The sequence below is a fragment of the Caretta caretta genome, chromosome 6 (assembly GCF_965140235.1).
Source record: "Caretta caretta isolate rCarCar2 chromosome 6, rCarCar1.hap1, whole genome shotgun sequence".
NCBI lineage: Eukaryota > Metazoa > Chordata > Testudines > Cheloniidae > Caretta > Caretta caretta.
The window spans coordinates 35,044,829-35,071,378 of NC_134211.1; the positions used below are offsets into that span (position 1 = coordinate 35,044,829).

At 41.7% G+C, this 26,550-nt stretch overlaps 1 protein-coding gene across 6 annotated transcripts in view; it reads right to left on the reverse strand.

Annotated features, from left to right (window-relative positions):
- The window catches only part of GALNT18 (polypeptide N-acetylgalactosaminyltransferase 18), a 387,970-nt gene that overhangs the window by 105,266 nt on the left and 256,154 nt on the right, over nucleotides 1-26,550 (reverse strand). For all 6 annotated transcript variants that reach the window (XM_048854232.2, XM_048854233.2, XM_048854234.2 and 3 more), the window contains exons 4-6: nucleotides 21,766-21,949; nucleotides 19,444-19,641; nucleotides 16,500-16,614 (exon numbers count right to left, since the gene is read on the reverse strand). In XM_048854232.2, the coding sequence (XP_048710189.1) occupies nucleotides 16,500-16,614; nucleotides 19,444-19,641; nucleotides 21,766-21,949 (497 nt within the window). The remainder of the gene's footprint in view (nucleotides 1-16,499; nucleotides 16,615-19,443; nucleotides 19,642-21,765; nucleotides 21,950-26,550) is intronic.

Below are 26,550 nucleotides of genomic sequence, written 5' to 3' on the forward strand. Positions count from 1 at the left end.
GCCACTTTTTTAGAGATGGTACGGTAATTGCCCCCTCTCCTTAGGGGACAGTACCCTTGTCTCAGAGCATGATGGTGGAAGCCTCTGGTGTCTCTGTGCGGAAGCAGAGCTCACAGCAGGGCTTCTCTGTGTCGCTCTTGTACGGATGGTACGGTGGTAATTGTGCCCTCTCCGTGCAGTAGTTGCCTAGAGTACAGAGCTTACAGAAGCCCCTTGTCATGTGGAGAGCAGAACTCAAAGCAGGAAGCCCCTCCTCAGGTTTCAGCTTCCAGAGCTTCCTGACCCCCAGCGGCAGCTGAGCTCACAGCAGGAGGTTCCTCTGCTGGTATTGTCCTACCAAGATGGCCACACTGGGGAACACCCCTCTGGCTGGCCAGCTGCTCGGGGATCCATACCGAGGTGGCTGCACTGAGAAACACCCCTCTGGCTGGCCAGTTGCTCGGACGAGCCTTTCCAGGGGGAGTCTGCTGGTGGCTTCTTCTTTTTCTCTCTCTCTCTTCACCACTTGACCCCTTTTGACGTGAAGGCTCCGGGGATGATCCGGGGTCAAAACCCCGCAGAGTCCCCTGCAGACTGAAAGTGTTTTCTCTAAAGGGAGGAATTTTTACTTCAGCTCCCAGCTTCTGTGAGGCTGCAGTTTTAGGTGTGGCAGGTAAAGCACTTCTGTGAGGGTCTCCCAGGCACAGTGAGAGTCTGGCTATTACAGGAACTGGCAGGAGGGGCACTGCTTGGAGCAGAGAGAGCTAGCCAAGCCCCTGGGCAGGGGGGTTTCATCTTCTAGCAGGGAGGAATATGCAGAAGAACATCGTCTTTCCCTTTCTTTTTCAGTTAAAAAAAATTAATAATAATTATGAGTCTACTAGATGCCGGGGGGGGGGGGGAGAGGGGAGAATGCCCCTAGACAGGGAAGGAAAGTGAAGTTCTTTTCCTTTTTCTCTTTTCTTTTTAAAGCAAAGGAATAAAATAAAATAAAAACACTCGCCTGAGTACTTTTAGGGAGAACAAAGGTAACAAAACAAACACTACTTATGCTAACGACACAGATAAAGAAGGGACAACTGCTCCTTCTGTCAGAGGCCAAAGGCGGGACAGAAGGAAGTGGGGGGGGGGGTTCCGCCAGTGCAGTACTAAATAGCCTGGAGGCAGACCACGAGGGAGAGCACATGCGCAGGCTCAACCATGTGGGGGCTCAAAGGGACACTGCTACCAAAAATCTCCAAATAGAGGTGCAGGGGCACACAGACACCTAAAGTGGAGCACCCACAGGGACACTACTCGAAGAAGAACAGAGTTTCATTGGGATGTGCTTGTGCTTGCGTTATGACATGAACACCATCAAGTTGTAACACCACTACTGGAAATCCCTGGCCTTTGGTATCCCCTCCCAATAGGGCAAGAAGAGAGGAAGGATGGCTCCTTCCCAGTGAAGCTAGCCCAGAAGAGTTCACACTCTTGTTTCCGCAAAAAGAAAAGGAGTACTTGTAGCACCTTAGAGACTAACCAATTTATTTGAGCATGAGCTTTCGTGAGCTACAGCTCACTTCATCGGATGTATACCGTGGAAACTGCAGCAGACTTTATATACACACAGAGATCATGAAACAATACCTCCTCCCACCCCACTGTCCTGCTGGTAATCAGCAGGACAGTGGGGTGGGAGGAGGTATTGTTTCATGATCTCTGTGTGTATATAAAGTCTGCTGCAGTTTCCACGGTATACATCCGATGAAGTGAGCTGTAGCTCACGAAAGCTCATGCTCAAATAAATTGGTTAGTCTCTAAGGTGCTACAAGTACTCCTTTTTACGAATACAGACTAACACGGCTGTTACTCTGAACTCTTGTTTCCCTTCCCTAGGGAGTACGGAAGGTGGGTTGGCAGATCATCAGGTTCTGGAACTGAAAACTGAACCTCTCCAAGTCTGTCCATCCTATATGCATATATTCTACCAGGAAGACACTTAGTTCAGCCATCCATTTTATATATTTAGGCAACTGGATTGAATACAGCATTTCGGCACTTGGCAGCTTCTGCGACTGAAGGAATGTGGCATGGATTCAGAACGTTTACAAAGCCTTTTCTGGACTGGTGCCTAATTACGTTCAGCATATGCTGGGAGGAGAGATACAGCCTCGTTGTTTGAGCTCACTGGATGATGAGCCACCCCATTATCCCATGGTACAGTCAAATGAGAAAGCAGCTTAAAAGACTTTTGCACATCTTTGCCTTAAGGACTTGGAATCCTGTAAGGGGAATAAATATAACCAATCCCAGTGAAAAACTGTGACAATCACCATGAATATTTAACAGGAACCAGGTAATTGTTCTGGCATGAAATAAATAACCTGAAAATAACATTTTTGTTCTCTTATATATTTCTAAACAGAATATAAAGTAGACAATCCAGTTTTAAAAGCTACCAAGAAATATTAGTTTCTGAAAAATACAATTCTAAGTAGTTCACCTGCCTTTTCTAAGATAGATCATAAATGTGAAATATCAGGTTTTGCTCACACTGTGTCTGCCTTCAAACTCAGCCACTTCTCAGTACAGCACTGATATCCAGTTATAAATTGTTTAAAAAAACTGAGTTATTCTGTGTACACTGTTCAAATTAATATAAAAAAGCCACGGAAGATGTAGGATGGCCATAAGTTTCACTAAGACAGGATTCATGCATCACCTTTCTTCCTATGACAACCTTCAGTTGATTTTAATTAAGAATGGGCCTGTTCCAAATCCTACATCTGAACTCTTCCAAAATTTGGGGACGCTCTAAGTCAGATCTAAACTCCAGCTCTGTAATAGGCTAAAAAAAAAAAAACTTAATTTCTACAGCAGGCTGAACATCAGAAGAGTTTGAACCTGGATCTGAAATTTTAGGCTCAGTCTCCTCTAATTTTACCACACACACACACTGATGTAACAAATATTATAATATGGTTTATAAACAACAATTACCCAGTCTCCCCCAGTAAACTCCAATTAATCAAACCTATAAGCCTTCCCTTTCTTTCCTACTCACTGTCAGTCTTTGTTCTGTTTGTGAAGAATAATTAATTACACTGCTGCAAGAAGCATGAATTCACTTAAAATCTTAATGTTAAGTAGGAGCTGTCAATACAGGTGCTGACAAAATGGGATAGTTGTGCAAGGCAGATTCTAAACCAAACTTAATTATTTATAAGGAAAAAAGTCTCCTGGAATACATGAAAATGTGATTAGCATTTGGTTCAGATGTGGCTGACAATGTGCCTTTATAGCATCTATGTATCACGGTGAAACTATGCCACTCAGTTACTAATTCTTGTACTAAAGAAGTGAGAAACAAACATGATTTGAATATCTGGGGCTCATACATCAGGTTATAGAGTCTCTACAGGGCTATTAGCCACAGTCCTGTATTGGGAGCAGCATACAAGCATGCTGTCTGAGCAGGAGGCACAAATTCACAGAGCACCCAGAGGCACAAAGAGTGTGTGTGCTGGCTCCTTCACTCACTAAGGGGATGTAGCACAAACTCCCCCATTCAGCTGGCCAGCTCTTCTGGCAGGTATGGGGGCCAAGTCATGGTCCAATCACTTTCTTACTCTCCACTAGAATGGCCTGTGCCCCAGGTGCTAGCAGGGAGCAATGAGGGCACTCAGAAGAGCGCACTGAGTTTTAGTGAATGGACACTATTGCAGGAATTATCAAGGTGAGAATAGAGTCCCTGTGCCCGAACCCTTTCATTGCACACACACAGAGGGGGCCTGTCACCAAAACAAAAATGCAAGGTGGCCTCCAAGGCTGTGATTTTCAAAGGAGCCTAAGGGAGTTAGGCACTCAGTTCCCATGGAATTTCAATGGAATGTCCGTGTCTAACTCCCTTAAACTTCTTTGAAAATTCAAGCCCAAGAGAATAAGCGTTTTGACTGGGATTAGAGTTTTGCTGGCCAGTAAATTCTAAACAGGCCACAAGTATAAAACCGTCTGACCAGCGGTCTTTGGTTTTCCTGATTCTTCCTTTATTACAGCTGAAATAGGGAACTCACAAGTTGGCCCAGTACTGCCACCCAGAATTTCTTTGCCCTTTGTTATGTTCGCTTCCCACATTATGCCCTCCAGAATTTGTTCTAAAACAACCTGGTTATAGAAGTGCAGATCTGTGGCACAAAGCCAACAGACCCATAGGCGAGACGAGCTGCACTAACATCTCTGAACTTAGCAGCTTTGGGTCAGAAGAAAGGTAACTTTCTTCTCACAGACCCAGCTCACCGGAAGTTGGGAGGCTATTTGCAAAGGCCAATTCCTGATCCCATTGAAATCCATGGCAAAACCAACAGTGAGTTCAAGGAATCCAGGAGTTGGTCCTAAATATTTATAATGTCCTGTGAGATCCCTGAATGAAAACTGTAAAAGGAACAATCCCACTTCTCCTTGCAATACATGGTAGAACGCCCACGGAAATACAAAGTATTATTATTTGTTATGCTTTACTTATACTGCATCTGAACTTCAGCTCAAAGAGACTCCAAGAAGGGAACAATGAAATTATACATATTATTATACAATTATTTTCAGTTATAAATAGAAGCATGTATACTTTATGCCATGTTCTGTGTAACCCCCTGAAATTACGTGTAATTACACAAGCACAATGTGTGTCTGTCACCCTCCAGTGGCTGGTCTGAATAAGAAGATAAGAGATTACTACAACTATCAGCTAGTGGATTTACTTTTTTAGCTCTTGTGCTTTGGAGTTGCAGGTCCATGGTTCAATCCCCACTAAAAACATAGGATGGTGGGTCATTAGATACACAATAGGGAAAGGCAGAGAGAAAGAACAAACAATTGTTTAATTAAACAGGCTTTGCCATCACATCAAGGGTCTATTTCTGGTTGGAGATAAGCACAGGGAAGAGGCAGATCTTGTGGTTAAGGAAGAGAATTGGGAGATCTTAGTTCTATTCATGGGTCTGCCACAGGAAAACTGTGACCTTAGAGCCACATTTGCCAGACTTATTCATCTTGAGTGGTACCTTAGTTTGTGAGTAGTCCCACAGATCTATAAAGGGCTAAAGTCAATGGCATTGTTTCAGATTAACACCAAAGTAATTGAGAACAGAATTTGTTCCTAAGAGTGGTTAGGACCTCAAGGGTACCTATCATCCAAATATGGACTATGAACAACAGAGGAGATTAAAGGAAAAAAAAAAAATCAAAAAGTCAAAACATGAAGATTGCACCCAATTGTGCTGGCAGCCATATTGGTAATTCTCCTGATTTGACCAGCATACCTGACTGCTTGGGCCTATGGGCCAGATCCTTCAATCTGTATGAAAGGTGATCAGTGCAAAATACTGATGGGGTAGGGAGGGCAAAAGTGGCTTAAAGATCTAAGATGTCCTGGACTACTCAGAACTGCTCTCTCTTACACTGGCTGTCAATGGTCCCAAAGGGTGAGTTCACATAGTCAGGAATCACTGAGTTCAGCCATCCTCCCTTTTTCCAGAACATGCCCCTTATATTGGCTCCTATAACCCCTATGGGTAGCCCTATAAAAGGGGAAATTCTCAAGTAGCCAGTCAAACCAGCTTTATGGATACACTGCACCACAGGAATGGCTGGGAAAGCAGCCAGAGCAGGGCCACAGATGTGGCCCTATACGTTTACATGGCAAGGACAGGTGATCAGCAATGCTCATTTAAAAGCCTTCTTATATAAGTGGAAGGGAAGATACTTGAAGATACTCCAACAACTATGGTTTAAAGGAAGCAGAGCACCTTTTACTGTTGGTGAGGCCGATAATTTATATATGGTGGCAAGAGCTAGAAATTGCTAGTTCTCGGGGGGATCCCTTGCATCAGGGCACGATGTATAACGTGATAAAGGATTCCATATGCAATTTCTACATGTATGTACACACTTTTGAAGCTACCATGTCTACAGAAGAATACAGACTGCAATCGAGTGATAAACAACAATGCCTAATACTGCAGAACCCCAAAGTTACAAACACCAGTTACGAACTGCCGAGTACACCACACACCTCATTTGGAATTAGTAGTAAGCAATCAGGCAGCAACAGAGACCAAAAAAACCAAAACCACAGCAACACAACAATATTGGACAGTACGGTTAAACAAACTACTAAAAATAAGTTTTAATAAAATTTGACAATGTAAGGAAACTGTGTTTGTTTAATTTAAATTAAAATGGTTAAAAGCAGCATTTTTCTTCTGCATAGTAAAGTTTCAAAGCTGTATTAAGTCACTGTTTAGTTGTAACCTTTTGAAAGAACCACCATAATGTTTTGTTCAGTTACGAACAAACCTTCATTACCAAGGTGTTCGTAACTCTGAGGTTCTACTGTATTCAGCTTTGCAACAGGTGTCTGCAAAACAATCTCATTGAGGCTTTCCCTGTAGGGAATTACTGAAGGTTTTCGTCTGGACAAGGAGCAGCAGCCTCAGGGAGTATTTTCATGTCTTCAGCAGAATGGAAGGGGATGTTTTTAAAAGGCTTTTGTTGGAGGCCCTATTATTCCTGGGTGTTTCCCCTCTGCTGTTTGCTTTAGAAGAGTTATTTATGAATTCCAATACTGCAGATTCACTGCACAAAGTGTTTTGTTAAAAATCTACCATAGGGGTTATCCTTGAAAAATAACCCAAACCCTCCTTCAGTACAAAGTCTTCTGAATTTTCCTTTGCAAGGAGAACCTTTGAATCAAATGCTTGCTCTTGGCATGGCTCCCTGAGGAGGTTCAAGCAATCAGAATAACCCCAAGAAGTACTTAGAGGATTCCCCCTTTCAAACGGGTTTCTTCACAGCTATGGCGAGGTGGCAGAATGGTCTGTCTTGGAAGAATTTCAAAGCAATGTCAGGCATACCAACAGTGCCTGGGAGATTTCGAATGCCTGTGAAGCAGAAAGCATTGTCTTCAGAGGGCTAAGATCAGCTGAGGTTGTAACCTAACCAAAGGAAAATACATGGCTGTACTGGAAGATGTGGCACGAATATCAATTGAAGGAAACTGGTCTACGAAAAAAGGGAGGGTTCAATCTCATTTACAAAATCTGCAGTTTATCAGTAAAGAAACTAATGGCTATGTGGGGACAGAGACACACTCCACGTCGCAGCATTCTCTGGTAATGATTATTACTAACAGTACATTGATAAGGCACCCATCTTCGTGGCCCTACATTTGTGTGCACTCGTGTGCAGACAGGCTAGAATGGTACCACACAACATCTTCTCACACAGGAAACAGGTATTTTGCATCCTGCCACTGCCACCAACTAAGCGAGGCTGAAAGGAAGAGAGATGACCAATCCCAGCCACAACGCTGCACTGGTGAAGAAGATTCCAAAGCCTGCAATAAGCATCTTCTCAAGCATCATCTCAGAAAGATGGTTCTATATGTCACTCTACTATATTCAGATATACACACAAGTTAGAGAGGTGAGATCCAGCTACTGAGAACCATCTATCCCCAGCTTCCACACCATCCCTGCTCAGCACATGTGTTTGCTCACACTCTGCACTAGCTGAAGCTGCAGACTAGTCTTACAGGATACCCCTACAGAGAGGGAGGCAATAAGAGACAAAGGCATGAACTACCATGGAAATAATATGTGCATCCAAAAGAAATGGGCACTACCTCTTAGTCTGGTGCAGATGAAAGGAGGCACTTTGGACCATTGTTACTGTCTGGGAATCCAAGAGCAGAAATCAATTTAGTAAGGCCCCAAGTTTGAAAACCTCCTGGACAATAGACAGGCAGAAGCCATCAGCTGAAGGAGCAATCAAAGGCTTTGCCTGTTCTTAAAAATGCTTTCACCTGCCTCCCAGCAACAACTCTAGATTAAACTTAAACACACTGGCTTTCATAGAGGTCACAGACTCCTACAGATATTGGGGAAGTCAGGGAAAGTTTCTGTCTTGGTCAGGTGAACAGGAGACTCACAGATGATTATCAGCTTTCTGATGACACAGTAACCAAAACATGCCTCCTAGGGGCTTCACACTGAACAAAAAGATCAACCAGATTGGATCCTTTGGGACTCCAAGCCTTAGCCATTCCCAAACACTACACTCTCTGCAAGGAATGAGGAGGCCCATTTTAAAACTCACGTCTTCCTCAAGGCCCACAAACACGAAATCCTGCCAGTAAATATGGTACTGCTAAGTACTGGGCCAGGTTTGGCCTCTGCCCTTATGACTTATGCGATGCTAAGCACACTGTCAGCACTTGAGAACAGATGAGAATATTAAAACAGTTCCATCCAACCTACCAGGGACAGAGTTAATTCAGCAACACGGGTCATCAAAGGCACAAAAGACTACTACTAGGATCCTAAACCCGTAGTCCGTCCAACTTTAGGTCCTCATGCTCAAACAGATGCCCTGGCAAATTTCCTTTGCCAATGTCATGTGGAACTCCAGGGAAGAAAGCATGTGTCATGGCTGATGGATGATCAGATCCATGTAAAAATACACATCAGACCCCGCTAACTCCTTAGGAACAGTCAGGAATGGCTCTCCATAGCTCCACATGTGGAGAGTTTGAGGAGTTCAGCATCCAAGGGTCTGGGGAAGTAAGGATCAGAGCCCCCAGCTGTACCACACAGTTCCCCATCTGGCTTTTTGTAGTCCAAAGCCTGAATTTGATCCCCACAACGTGCCCTTGATAATGAATTAATAAATTAACATTTTCAATTAAACAAAAACACAGCTGCATGGAGTGATTTAATCATGAAACTTTCCAGAGGCTTTACCTCCAATTTGCATTTAAGATTACAATATATGCTATTGTCTGAGGTTTGTTTCTTGGTTCTAGGGCCACAGGTAAGCTTTACTCACTAATGATTTCACACCACTGTATATAAACCATTAAAAATGTCTAGGTATAGGGCTTTCCTCAACAGTAATACAAGCAGGAGTAAAACTTAGAAAACTCACAGGGGAGAGAGAAAAATTGCAGAACCAAAAATCAGCAGCAACCTCCACTCCATCAAGCTGATAAGGTAGCCCAAAATTGGATAGTCCTGGCCATGGAAGGGGCATGGCCATGACAGCTTATGCACTGATACACGGGATCCTCTCAGAATGATCCAGGGGTAGCCTAACCATAATAGATAGCTGCTCTGCACCCCTTTCCTAATCAAAAATGTTAAGAGGACTGAGATAGTAACAACAGATGGAATCTCGCTTTTGACCAGTCTGGCACAAGGAGGGATAATGGATACACCCCCAAGCTGGCTTTGGTGAATCTGGTCCCTATTCTGTTAGATCCAGATGTCATAAGAACAGCTAAGGGGAAGGGATTACAAACAGCACTTTTTAAATATTAAAAAAACCCGGAATTTCCATTTTGAGAGCCAGAAAACCTTCCTCAGATGAAAAAGGTCCACATTTCTACTTACTTTACGTATTTCTAAATCTCTGTCCTTGGATAAATCCCATTCAAGTGCATTTAACTGTGTCTGAATTCACAAACGTTCAATCAAATCAGCTACTGCATTGAAGCTCATCCCCTTTAGAATATTTAATTTATACTTCGACATATGAAGATGCACCACTTGTTCATTAAAAGTGTTCCTTTTTTGTCTCTTTAATCACTGAGTGCTCCTTTCATGTTGCTGTAGCTTAAACTAATCAAAAACAAATTCTGCACGACACTAAGCAGTTCATTAGCATGTACCATAGTTGCTGAATTCATACTCGTCATACAGTCTCTTAGAAAACCGAAATGGCCTTGTTTGTGACAAACATTATATTTGGACTCCAGACAAGGCTCTTTAATAATTAAATAGTTTGTTAGGACCTTTCAAAAAGCTAAAGTATTTTCTAGTCTCTCTGAAGTCTTCAGAAAAGAAAGCACTCTTTGTATTTTAACAAACATCCTGCAGAAAAAAACCCCAGCCAGTGTGATTTCATTATTTTTGTGGGTCCCAACAGAAAGTCCCTTATCTTCAACATGAATGTTTGGAACAATTTACCATATAAAATATTTGTAGATTGTGGACATTTATGTTTCACCTAAGGTTTTTTTGTCGTTATTGTTAATTATTTATAAGTCGCCAACAGTGAGCTTGGTATTTTACAGACAAGTATGAAGAAAAGTTCTCTGCCCCTTCCAATGTAAACAGACCACATACAGATGGGTGAATGAGATGCAACCCAAATGAAAGTGACGGAGCGATGGATTTTTCCATGTGTGATGATGGTAGTTCTGTGATTTCTTGGTTCCATATTTTTTTTCATCTAACAGCTCATTGTGGAAAGTAGTAGGGTTTAAAGGTCTGATACAAAGCGCACTGAAATCAGTATATGTACTTCCATTGATTCCCCAATGGGCTTTGGTTCAGGCACTGACTGCTTTTTGGTTGTAGTGTGTTTTAGGGAAAGATCTCTGTAAACCCATTATTAAACATTTCTCATTGGGTCAAATTGTTATTCAGACAAAATGTCCATTGAAATAACAGTGTTTTAACTGAGGATTTTGCTCATGCCATATTCCATACAAGGTTTGCAGAAAGCCCAAGTCCAGGTTTGCACACCCTGCTGATACATGAAGACAAAACTTTAAACTGGAACTCAATTAGGTTCTTTCAATATCAGCCTCCTTTGGAAGGAGTCTGCCCAAAGAGTCGATCTAAACACAATGTCTTGGGCGGTGTGAGGGGAGTTCATTCAGGTGGTGATTCAGGATATATGCACTATAGGAAAGGCTGGGAATTACAGAGTTAATGTAGGATATGTTCTTAGTTTGTCCGCATGCTTTCATTTGTGCACAGAGCAGAACTTTACAAAGAATCAAGACCTTAGTATTTATTACAGCAAGCAGAAATTAACAAGAAACTTTGCACTGATGTGAAACTGTCTTTATTCTGTGTTAGTGGCAGCTCGAAGAAGCATTCGTAGAAATTAGATCAGAGAATTTAGAGGTGGAAAAAATCATTTAGATTAGTTAATCCATTCCCTTGCCATCACAGGACTGTCCCTTAGTATGAAATGACCAAAGTAATGCGGTTTCTTGGGAGACTATTCTCATTTCTCTCTGTCCTGGTGCCTTCCCTTTTATTTTGGACCAAGTTTTGAACGTGTTTGTGACGGTAACCATTCTCACACCCAAGCTGAAAATTCTAAGGGTAAGCTGCAATAGGACCAGAAAAAGACAAAAAGGAAAGCTAAAAGATTTTTTTTTAAAAGAAAAATGAAAAGCTTCAACATAACTAGCGTTGGTCCTCAATTTTTAAAATGTAAATTATTCCTTAAATCTTACTTTTGAAGTCTTCATTAATTGCCTTACAGGCCTCGCTTCACATTAATTATGCCTTTATACAACGTCCTCATGGAAAAAGTAATACATGTAAAGAATCTTTCCATATTAAATTGTCAGTGTTTTCCTCTCCCTTTTAGCTAATTGCTTCATTATGTACTTTTTAAATTGTTTTGTTCTGCACGGATTAATTTTGTACTTATCTTCACAAACCGTAAAACTTTTACAATGTATTGTTAAACTATGTATGTTGGGATGCTGTTTTATAATTACAGTAAACCACTCCAAGGCTTGTGTTACTAGAAGATAACATGCTTCCAGGGTCACTGAAGGCAAAGAGCTTCACTCAGTTGTTTCTCAAATGTATCCATCTCGCTGCTAGGCAAAGTGAAATAATTGATACTTAAGTCACTCTATTGCCAAATTTATGCCATAAATACGAAGCAGAAGAAATCATCTTTTATCCTGAAAGTGGGGTGGGAAACAAAGTGTATAACCAATGCAAATTACCAGAGGTTTAATGTTTGTGTGACAAGATACTGTGACTGCTCATTTTTCATGCAGTTTTTTTAGACTTCTTTCCAGTCCCTGGTGCCCTATGCCAGCGTCAGAAACTCTTGCATTAATGATAGATCTTGCACTACATCAGGGGACCCAGTCAGAACTGCAGTGAAGTGAAGGGTCTGTACAACTACACGAGATACTATATGATACCGGAGGTTACAGTACCACTTTTAGCTGCCCTTAAAGTATTAAACTTTGTGCTAGCTTATGATAAGGCACTAATAAATTTGTTTCTCTCCTGTAACCACTGATTTGTGAGTATGTGTGTTGACTTCAGCTGAGTTATTTCTCTCCTTATCATTGCAAGCAGTAATTTCCTTTGTTGGAGCAACAAGATGTTAACATTATTGTCCATTTACAAACACGGGACCACACCGGTGCAGGCAATGCAAAAAGCCTCTAGTGGAAAGCTAAAATACATCTTGCTCTTTAATGTATGTTAAAGGGATGCTACACCACATATCTGCCGGTGTTACATTAATCATCGGCTTTCCTGTGGGAGCTTTGAATAACATGTTCTCTGCCCAGAAATAGTGTAAAAATGATTCACTGGCAAACTGGAAATGTTGTCTGTATGTATAATTATACATGCTGTAGCTGCAGGATACCTGCTGGGGCATTCATGGGCTAAACAGGGGAAAAACAATTATTCCACTGGAAGCTTGACACAAAAATAGAATAAACCATGGAGAGCAAACTGCTGCAGATGTCATGACTGACACAGCTGGAGGCATGACAATGTGGAGGCAAGTTCTTTCTTTCTTTCTTTCTTCCTTTCTTTTTCAATAGAATCATTTCTTGTGGTAAAATGATAATCATACAGAAATGACAGCCCTTAAAATAGAGAATACTAGTCTCTGGTACCACTGGGCTTTAGAACATCAACGTAATGAAGTAGTTTCCTAAACCAATAGCATTTTAGAGATGATTTTTGCTTACATCAAGGTCTCGGTATCAATTATATACAAAGCCACTGTAGCCATGTAGATCACTAGTTCTGGCAGCACTCATGCTGCAAAACTAAACAATTTTCATAATTTTTGGCAAAATGTTTGCTTTAAAAAGTATCGAACGCTTTTCACAAGATCCTCAATTTTTGTCAGTTTCTCAACTTTCTCTCACGTGATTTAAAGTTAGTTAACAAAATTGTTTCTTGCTTCATGAAACCATGCTGACAAGAAATGACTGCTTTTCCATTCACAAAACTGGCAAGAAAGTAAAACTGTCATGTTCAGTTAACTTTTAACAGCTGAAATTAAGGAGAAACCAACATATTTAAAAAACAGAATTATATTCTACCTGAAAATCATTTTACCTCACACTGTTAAAAGTAACACTTCAGATTACTATCACAAAGAAATTGGAGAAGAATAATTTTCTCTGTTTTTCCCCCTCCAGTTATTTTGTGCATTTGACAGTGTTGTGTGTATAGTCCGTTTCACTGCAGTCTATGTGGGTCTTTCATGAATTTCTAAAATCAACTAAAAAAATACATGATTGTAAAACTACACCAAGTGACAGTGTCTGAAAGTGTGTGTGTATGACACTGACTTAGGACTCATTCCTACCCATTCTGCTGTGAGCAGGGCACTTCATGGCTGCAGAGGAAAGGGTAAGATTTGCCCATTACAGACTAATCCTGGGGAGTGTAAGAGGGCTTTGTTCCACATGGAAATGACACAGAGCTGAGAGATAAATTTTCAGTTTGAACCAGCCATGGCTGCTAACACAAGACATGGGAAAAAGTAGCAGACATGGCTTGCCGATTCCCCACTAAACAGGGCTTTGGCTCACCACATACATACAGTACATGGAGACTCTGGTCACAGTACTTGCCTTGGTCTACTCACAGTCCTCCTTCCACAAGGAGCTGCCGAGACCCACCATGGCAATCTTCTCTATGGAATGGGCGGGTGCGAGGGGGGTGGTGGAATAGAGTCTCATTAATGCTGTCTTCTGTGCATCCACATAATCTAGCACCCTGTAACATTGAATTCTCCACATTTATAAGACTTACCAGGGAGAAGATGGCAATTCTGTTCAAGCATTATTGCAGGCAGGTGAGCCTGTAGAGTCATGTAGGCTTGCAGCACACACGAGACTTCCTAGAGGAAGGAAGGAATGCTGCTTGGCATTCCATCTGTTCACTGTGTGAACACATTACAGCATGCAGAATAGGAACAGGCCACTGTGTATTTACTTTACTCACAACTTCCTGGCTATGGTAAACCATAGAGTAAACTCAGGAAGTTGGCTGGCTAACGAGCTCCGTCATATTGTATGATACGTGGTACACAATACCTCGGAACTTGGAAAGCCAGCTACTGGGTTTACTCAGGCATGCTTGGTAGCTGATTCTCCAAGGCTACATAGTAAAGCGTGCCACATGTCAGGATTAAGCCATATGCTGCTAAAAAGGAAAGTACAGATGAAAGATGAAACAGAGGACGCAATCTGCGCCCTGGTGTAGAGGTTATAATTTTAAAATAAAAATGTTATTTATTGTACTGATACTGTATCTATAAAATGCAAACTGCTGATGTTTCTGCTGAACAATTACAGCCTGTATTAAGTGATTCATTTTAGGCCCTGCAGTTAAAAGCAATCCAGAAAGTCTTGAAATTACTCTCTGGTGCTGCAGAGACAAGAAAATGAAGTTAGCCAGCCGGGAAAGACCATCTGGAGCTAAATCCTTCTCTGACCATAGTTTTCAGCATGCCTCTATCTAAAGAAAATTAAAGGCAGCTTTGTGGAGTAACACTGCAGTCTGTAGAGCTAGGGACTGCAACTAAATTACATGATTTCCCACAATATTCTGACAACAGCATTTTTTGTAGGCACCTGCATTTTGCCACGAGGAAGCAGATGGCCTCAGGTCTGTACCGGGAGCAGTGGATTAAGTGAAGAGGCACACTTGCAAAGTCTACCATCTTCAGAAAGAATATTACATTCCTGGCAGCACTAATATTGCATTTTAAATGTATATTAATCCTGGTATTATCTGGGTTATGATGAGCCTAGTGAGGAGAGTCATTAATAACCTGCTCAGCTATCTGTCTATTACAGATGTTTTGATGCAGCTGGGAACTCAGATCAGAGTCAGAATAGAGCTGGACGAAGCAATATATGTTATGCTACCTTGCACACTGTGGCATGTCAAACATGAAAGTGTTTTATTTAGGTCAGGCTTCACTTCCCTGGAGACAGAAGAATAGATATTAAGAAATTAGAGCACTGTCGGGGCTTATTCCAGTAATCCAGTATACTCCAAAATTTCAATTATGGTGGGGTGGGGATGTTGTGCATCTGTCTAGTCCTGTCTATCAAAGTGATTTTCAGCCGTTAACATTCACAAGGACTAAACAGACCGGACAGGCTAGTACATTACTTGAGAGCATTGGGGCCATATTCTGTCACACAAATTATCATCAAAGTCTCATAAGTACGACTGATCAAACTCTTTGCCCTCTCATAGAAACAATAACTCATTCAGTTAAAAATCAGTGTCACGAAGTTTAAAACTCAGCAAGCAACGTCAAGCTGAGAAATCTGGCTCTAGGAATGGACTCAGGCTCCCTCTCCTTAAGCATGCAGAGACTGGCTTTATCAAAGGCAGGATGCTCACATCTCTCCTCTAGCACTCCCTGCCAGTGGGGGGGTAACATATCTTGGCAAGGGCCTTGCCTTCCCTTCTGTTGCAATAATGCTTTCTCTCTAACAAGTGGGAGGAAAAGATTATCTGAAAGTCAGAGGTGGAAAATGAGTGGTTTTGTAATATGTCTCAGTCTGAACGCATTACCTGAAGTTATTTTCTCATTATTTACAGAAATTCATCCTTGTCTTTATGCTAGTGTATATCTTTATTCCAGAGACCAGACAGCCACAAAACACAAACTTCAATATGTTCAGCTAACATTTCAGTAGCAGAGTTTGTAAATCTAATTTTGTAACGCAAATGGAACCTCTTTTTCATTTCTCCAACTATGTAACTCAGAATCGGTCTTTCACTTGTATCAAAAAACTGAGAGAATCTCTTAAATTGAGCAATGTTGCATTTTCAGGATGGTATTTATTCATGAGGAGAGGCAGAATGAGATACACAAATCACACAGAGTATTGCAAATGGTAAATAAATGAACAGTGTATGACGAAAGAGAAAATACGAGGAACTATGCAAACTCAGTACTCTATGAATATCTTAACTCCTCAGTAAAGGCAGAGGGGAGACAGCGGAAACATAGGGCAAATATGCTATCTCCAAAGTGAGCTCCCCAATTTAAATAAACAGATGAATCTAGGAGAACCTTCCCCATTAGATCTTTGAGAATCCTCACCTCCCTATAGCTGAGTGTTATAAGTGGGGCAAGGAAGTTTTCTCCAAGCTTCATCATAGCATCTACCACTACCAGCTATGTGAAATGACATCATGTTTGTTTCCTCCCCTCCCCAACTACTGCTTTTCATCCTGTCCCTCCCGTATACAACCCATAGGTGTAGGATTCTATGGCTGGCTTGGTATATTACATAATGGCACAGACGGACAGCAGTTACATAGCTCCTTCACATACTACCTCTACTATCTGTTGTCTGCTTCTTCACCTATGATGTGGGGCAAGTCACATTTTATAAGAACAAACTATCAGGGCTTGTTGTTTGTTACATTTCTTACCCTGATCCCAAGCTCCACGTTCTCTCCTCCATAGACCTCCATGCCTTCATCTAGTAAGCCAATCTCTTGGAAGTACTCCCTGTCTACTATGAAGCATCCAATCAGTGCAGGGCTTCTGTACAACAGAACAACAGAAAACAACAGTCAGAGAGCACATAAGCTACTTCCTTTTTTATTGTCACTCAAACAGATTGTAGTTAGCGTCACTGGGCCATACTGGGTGTAAGACCGTGGACTGCAATGGAGTTACACCCAAGATGGATTTGGCCAATTTTGTCTTATTGTGCTATTTGTTTTTTAAACCAAATTGAAAGGTGCCAGACTGACAATGCTGAAAACTGAAGCCTTCAGTACAGGATGAGCAACAAGAGTGATGCTCCCCTGCAAAGTTTTGCCCACGTGTCCCAGGTCTGTTTTGGAGAGACCGGCTCTTGTGGGCAGAGGGTTGCAGTGTCTCTATTGCAGCTCTTGGGTTCTCAACGTAGACTGCCAACAAGGGTACCAATTAGTCCAAATTTTGCCCTTGATGAAGGAATGCATTTAACCACATGCTTAAATCCATCCCCTAGTCAGGAAAGCATTTAAGTGTGTGCTGAACTTTGAGCTTAAATTAACTATCTGCTTAAGAGCTCTTAGTGAATATGGATGCTTTCTTGAGTCAGGGCTTTTTTGGTGGCTTTTGTAATATGGACACAAGAAGTGAGTATGAGACAACTCACTCCTTTCACTGAAATGCTGTAAAATATGAATGTCTATCAGCCACTGCTAATCTGGGACAAATCTGAATCTGTGGCCTAGGGGTGAGAGTCTCCATATCACACTGAGTCACCCAGTCCTACTGATACTAATTTCCTACTGCTTCAAAATCCTGAGACACTCAGTCTTACGAATGCTGAACCACATTTAAAATGGTGAAGATTTGACTATACAGAGTATAATTTTCCCCGCTATGAGGGAAGGCGAATATAGAGTAATTAATTTAGTTTTTACAGTGTTTTTAGCTTACCTTGCATGCTGATAAAAACAAAAATGTCATTTTTGTCATAGTGTGAGCAGAAGGAGCACTGGGAACAACAGGATATTAATGAAAGGACACAGAGCAATGCAAGAGTATAGGGTAAATCATCCTGCATTTATCAGGAAGAGAACAATCAAGCTGTGTTAAATGCAGACATCTGCTTTTCATGTGATTATAGGATCGCTTAATCACAAAACTTAAAATTCTCTCCTTGTACAGATTTATATATTTGTGTGGTGTTATCCTACACTATTACTGTACCACTTCAACATAATGAGAAAATATTTGACGTATTTAGTAATGAGGAAAATATGAGACAACCTTATAGCATCTAAAAAAATAGTGCTGAATTTATCACAGAATAGGAAGGTCTCTGAATGTTTTTTTGAAGGAAAGAATCCCTTTGCCTTTGTTTTAATTCTGTTGTATTTTCACTATGTGCCTGAAGTAATAACGTATTGGTTACTGGGGGAATGGTCTTACTAAAGCTATCTATCCACATGCTGAACTTAATTTATTATTACATGACACTTTTGTACAATGTATCTCAAAAATAAACAATAATCCAGGAAAAGGGCCAGCTCTCAACCTCATTTAAGGATTTTGCAAGGAGAAAATCTAAATGCCCATCATTGTAAAGTGAAATCTAATCCCTGTCCATCAGGAATCACGTAATTACTGGGTGAAGTGCAGAACCAGGACCAGTTCTTTGTTCTAAACTGCAATTATTTTATTTCAAAAGGTCAACAAGAAAATATTAAAAATAATATTTTTCACAGCTACAGGACCTTCCAGAGGTTCTCAAGCACTTTACCAACATTAATTAAGCTTTCCAGTATCCGTATGAGATGGATATTATTATCCCCACCTTATATACAAAGTCTGTGGCTGAGCTAGCATTCATATCCAGATCTCCTGACTCCTAGTCCTTTTTAAGGACCTCCTCTCACCTTCGTAAAGAGTGATGGCCAAGGAGATGGAGTGGGCGAATGCAGCCCTGAGCCAACAATTCCATCTGACAGCTCCAAAATAGAGCGGTCATCCAGAGAAGACAAGTCTGTGGGATCAAAGATAGCTCTCAGGTTGACAGGGTGAGAGAATGCAAGAAACACCTGCTGATGCCCCACCCCATCACTTCCAAAGGTGCAATTTTTGTACTTCAGTCTCATCCACCTCGTCTCTTCCTGCAAAAGCTTTTGGGAAACCAGAAGGGAGGTCACAGTGAGCTCCTTGGGATCTGCATCGAAAGAAAAACTAGGATCTATGGAGAACTGCTTGGAGGTCATCAATCTTATTTACATGAGACAACGCTACCCTTGATACCATAGAGTAGACAGGGGTCCTCTTCTGCACCAGCTTAACAGTTCTCTAGACAGAATAGGCAGATACAGAGCTAGGTCATACAAAAATAGGGGTTTTCACACATTCCTTGCTCCCACATCTATGGGCCAGATTTGTGTGTGATTATAACACATAATAGTACAACTATGTGATATAACTACAAATGTAATGATCAGATTTCAATTCATCACTCTGACAGTTGTACCTTTTTGCAATATACTTGCAAACTGCATTGTCTTTCTGGATCATTACCATTAAATTAGCAGACGACATTTATAGACGGCAACACTGAATCAAGCATTCAAGTCTTCTCTTTTACTTTTTTATATTTGCTCTGACTTGTTACATAAAAATGAAGTACATGAGACTGTACAACTTTTTTGTGATTATCTAAGGGAGCAATGGTAAAAGTGGCAGAGAACAGTGAGAACATTTATTCTAATTTAACCATTGGTTTGTTTGATAAGCAGCTCCCTTGGTCCTTGTTAAAATAAAGTGCATGTAGCCAGTCAGCCCTTTGTTATTTGTTACATATAACTGAGCACTTTCCACAATTCCCAAACCCATGTCACAGGTGCATGTTACCTTATCGGAGCAGTTGAGTTTTCCAGCTTCCACCATGATTTTGGAGGATTCAGATATCGACACCACAGTTCCCAGTCAAATCCCTGCGCAGATAGGGGGTATTCCTCTATTTCAAAATTATCATATTTGATGTTATCAAATGATGGAGAAATGACCCTTTTTCTGTTTTCCTTTATCCTCGTGAGCACTGGTTCAGCCCTAGAGGAACAAATACTGAGATTGTTTCAACAGAAGCAAAACCCTTATGCCAACCATATCCTATATTCTATATTATCTGAAGGGCAAGCTCTGCAGTTGTTACTCACGCAAAACTCCCATTGACTGAAGTGTGGGTTTTCCTGAGTGAGGCTGCAGGATTTGGCCTGAAGTATACAGTGTAACTTTAAATCTAGCATGCACTGGGTATTCCTTTCTAGTCTGTTGATGGAAGAAATTAGACCTTTCTTATCAGTTACCATTTACATCCGTGCTACCACATAATGATGATGTCTCCAGGCCATCTCTATGATCAAGGACATCAAGAAGATCAGAGTTAATAACTGAAGTATCCCAGGGACAAAAACTTTTTTCCCTTTAAAGAGACCATCTTTTTATACAGAAGTAACACTGCAACTAAACATAAGTTGGACAACTGCATAATTAAATGCTCATGAGAGGTGCAGTAGTAATAGACCAGTCACTGAAGTTCCTCTCTTCCCCCCATTACCCTCCCTCTCAATAAACCTCATCTCTGACCTGCTGGGCCACCTGTAAATATGAAAAAAATATTCCAGCCCCAAGGATACTCTGCCCTTGATCTCTGGACAGCACCATCCAAGTCGTTCAAAGTCCATCAACAAAGGTATCAGAGCAAGTTGTGATAATAATTCTCTGATGTGGTCACTCTTCACTAGGAATCAGGCTAAAATCACCAACTAATTTCACAGAGGCCACTGAAAAGCTTCAGATGCTAACAACTTTTGGTCACTATCAACATGGATTGAATTGGAATCATTGATCTCAAAGTGAAAGGCTTGGTATCCCACTCCTAACCCCTGAATCATCCACCCTCCTTTGCCCAGACATGTTTTATGCAATTTAGCTTCTAATTAAAATGATTCATTAAGGAGACCACCGTAACACCAGGAGCACATCTGAGATACAGCCAAGACATCGTTATGTAATTTTTCTGTATCTTGTAAAGCCAGCCGCTGGCAGTTAAATATAAACAGCACAAGTCTTTCAGAAACTAGTATTGAGCTTGGCAGTCTATGTCATTTGTTATTCCTTTGCTGAAAATGAAAAATGTTTATATATTCAGTGCACATGAACTGGGTTAAACTTTAGATGTTTCCATCTCTCTCCCAGCTCCTGCCAAGCCCCCCTCTCCCACACACATGGCCATCCAAACTGCAGTTGCTCTGCCCTAAGCAATTAATAATGGGGTGATCCCAAAATACTGGTTTAGCCTGGAGGCTTAACTGGCTCAGGGCCCAATTGAGCAAGGTACTTTAGCAGATATGCAGGTGAGTGAATGCATTGGCTTCAATGGAACTATTTGAATATGTAAAGTTACACGTACTTAAATATCTTGCTGAATTGGGGCATCTATCTGCTTTTCTTATACTGTTAATTATAATATCGTGCTGACAACAAAACCTTTCCCAGGGTTCTTCTGACATTTATAACTATTGTGAGCTTTTAAAACATTAAGATTTTTTTTTAAAGTTCAGTTAAATGCAATGGTGAAAGAAATACGAAGAATATTCTATGTTCAGATGAACAATACATGGAATTATCCTGGGAAGTACTGAGAAACCACAGGACCTCATCGGATCAGCTCAGCAACCCACAGAATCTGGCTCTAAATAATATAAAAAATTTGCATTACCCCCTTAATTTTGCATACAGAAAGTCAGGACTAAGTTTGCTACACATCTGACCTGTTCTACTGAGCTTCTCCATGCCTAAGTGATTATTTACCATCTGTGCGCTAGCTATTGATAAAAATCAAATGAAAATGGAAGAGAACAATAATATACTGTCCACATATAAATTTGATATGAATTTTAACCAGAGGCAATAAATCTCTAATTTGCTCCACTTGTCTAATTTAGTAACATGTATTTACCGGAATAACCACTACAGCAGACAATAACCCAGTTCTAACAAATGGAATCTTGATTATGACTATGTTGCATATTACAAACCATAAGCTTTTCATAATTATCTCTGTATTTAAATCTGTGTCAAAAGATCTTCATATAACTTCATCCCCCTATATGCTGGATATATATCATGCCATCATTTACAAATAATTGCAAGAAGCAGCAAGATACATACCATCCCACGCTGAATTCCACATGAGCATCAAAGAGCGCAACGACTGGTGCTGTGGCTGCTCTCCATCCGCTAACTCGAGACCGGATCAGCCCCTCTTGCTTGCTGTGTCGGACCACCTTGATGAATCCAGGCTTCCGCATATTCACCTCGTCAACATACTCCTTTAGTTTCTCCTTGAGTTCTTCTGTACACAGGGAAATAATGAAGAGTAAGAACAATAAAAAAATCTATTTATCTACCCATATATGTTAGGAAAAACATCAAGGAGGGCTAAATCTTGTCTTCTGGAGCACAAGAGATAAAGGAGGGTGGTAAGAAACCTCTTCCACAATGGAAACAGCAGACAACAAAACTCTGTTGCACTGAAGTGGTCCAGCTAGTCTGGCCTGAGATTAGAGGACATGATCAAACCCCTGGTGACTAGCATTTATACTGTCTTTCTCCATGATCAAAAGTCAGGGACTCACAAGAAGAGAGGACCAGCACAGTGCATTTCCACAGCATGTCACTCCGCCAACTGCCTTGTGGGATCCTGCCCTCACCAGAGTCATTCCTGGAGTACCGGATTCACTATGCAGCCTCTCTGCTCCCCCTGCCTGCACCAGTAGGGGCAAAATTTGACCACACAGTATATCAAATAAAGATATGAACATGGTGAGAGATTCACCCTTACATGGAGGGCCAGTACAAAGTCTATGCACTAGAGCCCTGTGCCAGACTATTTTTGTATCCTGCTCCCACTATTTTGGCAGTGGGTCCTGCGGGATCCCAATCCCTCTGTAGGGCTCTAAAACAGTCCCGGGCAGGGCTCTACTATGCACCATCTGAGCCTCAAAATATGGCTTAGGTGTTGCATAGGTCTTGTGCACTGGAGTGAGGATCTGTATACTGTGGCATTTTCCTCCAGTTATGGCTCGCCTGCAAATAAGAAAAAGAAATCATAGGTCACACTTTCCTCTTACGTTTACAGTTCAGTAAAACATATTTAGGGTTTATTACACTAGAGATATTATTGTTATCTATTAGTGTAGTGCCTAGGAGCCCCAGATAAAAATGTAGGCCTCACTCTGCTATGCACTGTACATACACATAGTGAGACAGCCCCTACCACAAAAGACTTGCAATCTAAGGCAGGGATGGGCAAACTACTACGTCCAGCCCATCAGAACTTTTAACCTGGCCCTCGAGCTCCCGCTAAGGAGTGGGGTCAGGGGCTTGCCACGCGGCTCCCGGAAGCAGCGGCATGTCTCCTCTCTGGCTCCTACGCATAGGGGCAGCGAGGGGGCTCTGCACGCTGCCCCTGCCCCAAGCACTGCCACCCGCAGCTCCCATTGGCTGGGAACCGCAGCCAATGGGAACTGCAGGGGTGGCACCTGTGGACAGCGCAGCACACAGAGCCACGTGGACGGTGCTGCGCCTCTGTGTAGGAGCTGGAGGAGGACATGTTGCTGCTTCTGAGAGCTGCAGGGGTAGCACCTGCGGACAGGGCAGCTTGAAGAACCGCCTGGCTGCGCCTCCGCGTAGGAGCCGGTGAGGGGGACATGCCTCTGCTTCTGGGGGCTGACTGAGGTAAGCGCTGCCCAGAGCCTGCACCCCGAGCCCTCCCCCACCCCCGCCCCCCTCCTGCCCTCCAAACCCCTTGGCCCCAGCCCAGAGCACCCTTCTGCATCCCAAATCCCTCATCCCCAGCCCCACCCCAGAGCCTGCTCCCCCAGCCGGAGCATGCACCTTCCCCCTCCCCGGCACTGCAACCCCCAATTTCGTGAGCATTCATGGCCTGCCATACAATTTCTATACCCAGACGTGGCCCTCAGGCCAAAAAGTTTGCCCACCCCGATCTAAGGGCTTGTCTACTCGGGAAAGTTACTACACCATAAGCTAAGATGTGAATTTAAATCTCCACAGTTATACCAGTGTAACCCCTCCATAGACATTCTTCCGGTATAAGAGGTGTTTTTTTTCTGGTTTAGCTCAAATCGTTTTGGCAGGGGTTTAAGCTAAACTGAAAAAAGCCTCTTCTATACTGGAATAAGAGCATCCATAGGGAGAGCTATACAGGCACAACTATATCTGGAGTGGTATAATTATATCACTGTAGCCGGTAAAACTTGCCTGCGTAGTCAAACTCTAAATAGACAAGACAGACGAAAAGGTAGGAATGTAAACAGAAGCATACAACACTTAGAGAGGAAGTGTGTGCAACAGTTAAGCGCACAGTATTATCACCAAAACCTCATTTGCCATTGGATATTAATTAATGTGCCATAAAATGAAGCATGAGCACATAAAACATCATATAAAGGGCTATATTCACAATTGCTTGCATAAGCAAGTATTACGTTATTGCAGTAATGTACGAGGTAGTCGTTACACTATGTAAACTTCATATTTTAAAAATATGTCTGGAAAGAAAACCCAATTATTTCCCCATGAACTTTTATTTTTTAAACCAGTGTTTCAAAGAGGAAGGGGAGGAGGACAGAAAAAAATTAACTATTGTGCTTCCCCCACACCTGCAGCTTTCTCTTTGCTCTGACAACACCTTTCTTTCTCTGCTCAAAAGGTTCTGCAATTTCTCCTCCTTGCTCAGCAAAACAAAGCAAGAACAGTGATCACAACAGAAAAGAATCATTTCCTAATTAAAAGATTATTCCTTTTTAACCAATAATTACTGCAGCTTTGGCTCAAAGATGAGTGCATGCGACAATGCAATACGTGGAATGAAAACGTACAGCTGAAATGCATTCGTTCTCATTATTATTATTATTATTTATATGTGGCAATGCTCAGAGTTCCCAGTGGTAATCAGGGCCCATTGTCCTAACCAATGTACAAATACAGAAGCATCTGTGGAGTAAAAGGAAAGATAGAAATGATGGTCTTATGGTTAAGGTGCTGGACCGGGACTCAGAAGATCTGCCAAACATTTCCTGTGAGACCCTGGGCAAGTCACTTAACACATCAGTGTCTCAGCTCCCCATCTATAAAATGAGAATAACAAATACATCTTTTATCTTTCTAGTCTATTTGGATTGTAAACTCTTTGGGACAGGAACTGTCTTTTACTATGTTTCTGTACAGTGCCTAACACAATGGGATCATGAACTTAGGGCCTCTGGGTCCTATCATAATGATGCCCCTTGACTTGAGTAGTTAGCGAATATTTGGGGCTTTGCGAGGTTGTTTCCTTTAGGGGGAGAAATTCAGAATACAAGTTACTTATTTCTTTGGTACAATGTTGTTTATTGACAAAGAGTATCCATGAAGTTCTGCTTCCCTGAACACAGTAGAAACAAACAGCAGCCGGCAGTTTCTGTGCCCAGAAATCCAAGCCTGCTTTCCAGCCCATCCTGTACCCCAAGGAGCTCTGTCTCTGCTCCTTCTCAGGGCCACGCATCACTGGCTTTCTCCTCCCTTTCTCATACTGATATACACGGACACATACAGCTCCACCAATCAGTCCCTGGGAAATCTGAGTTAGTTCTTGTCAGGCCTTCCATGCTGGACTTAGAGTTGGGGTGGCTACTATTGTTTCAGCAATCACTAAACAAAGGAATATTTAATTGCTCTCTCAGTTAGCATGAATGAATGGTGGCTAACACACCGGTCAGCTTCAGCGACGTCTCTGACTGCCGATAGGTCAAACACACTTGCTGGCAGCCACCAACACCCCGCAGCACAACAGCAATACAAAATAATAAATACATAATCAAAAGAGCTCCCGTCGGTGTCTTGTTTTTTGCCTTGATTATATTTTCATAAAGATGAAATGATACTGCTTCTAGCAGTAATTCTCTGCACCATCTCTCTTGCATTTAAGTATTATTTTGACTACATATACAATATATGTCTGGATTCCTTTCAGAGAAGTTAACATTAGACTATGAAACAAGTTTAGTGATGAGGAAATAAAGTTATTTGTCTGTTTAAACGAACTTCCAAAGCAGCTAAAAAACACACACACCCAGAAATAAAGCTAAGGAGGAGGTGGGATTTCACACCACACTGTTAGGGTAGCAGCAACTTGTCATTTTGCACACACTGGGCACGACACTCCAAATCAAAAGCAAACCCTTTGAGCCTTGTATGAATGAAAATTATTCAAATCTCTGTAATTATTCAAATACATTGATAGCTGGATCACTGTAGAGCACAAGAGAAAGTTCTAGTGGGAAAACATCCGCTCAACGTACAGCTGCAGTAAAAAAATGTTAGGAAGGGGATAGAAAATAAGACAGTAACCATCATAATGCCACTATATAAATCAATGGTACGCCCACATCTTGAATACCACATGCAGTTCTGGTCACCCCGTTTAAAAAAGAAGATGCTTTAGAATTAGAAAAAAGATACAAAGGGCAACAAAAAATATTAAGGGTATGGAACAACTTCCATAGTAGGAGAGATTAGAAAGATTGGGACTTTTCAGCTTGGAAAAGAGACAACTAAGAGGGAATATAAGAGAGGTCTATAAAATCATGACTGGTGTTGAGAAAGTAAATAAGAAAGCATTATTTACTCCTTCACATAACTAAAGAATCAGGGTCACCCACTGAAATAATGAATAAGTGGCAGGTGTGACAGGGCCGGGCCAGATGGCTACAGGAGAGTAATAGAAGGCAGATATATTAGCCCCAGGTTAAGTAGGTCCCTCTTCCCTGGTAAGATAACAGGGAAGGTTCTAGAACAATCAAGAACCTTCTGGAGACAATTAAGACAGGCTGATTAGAACACTTGCAGCCAATCAAGAAGCTGCTACAATCAATTACGGCAGGCTAATCAGGG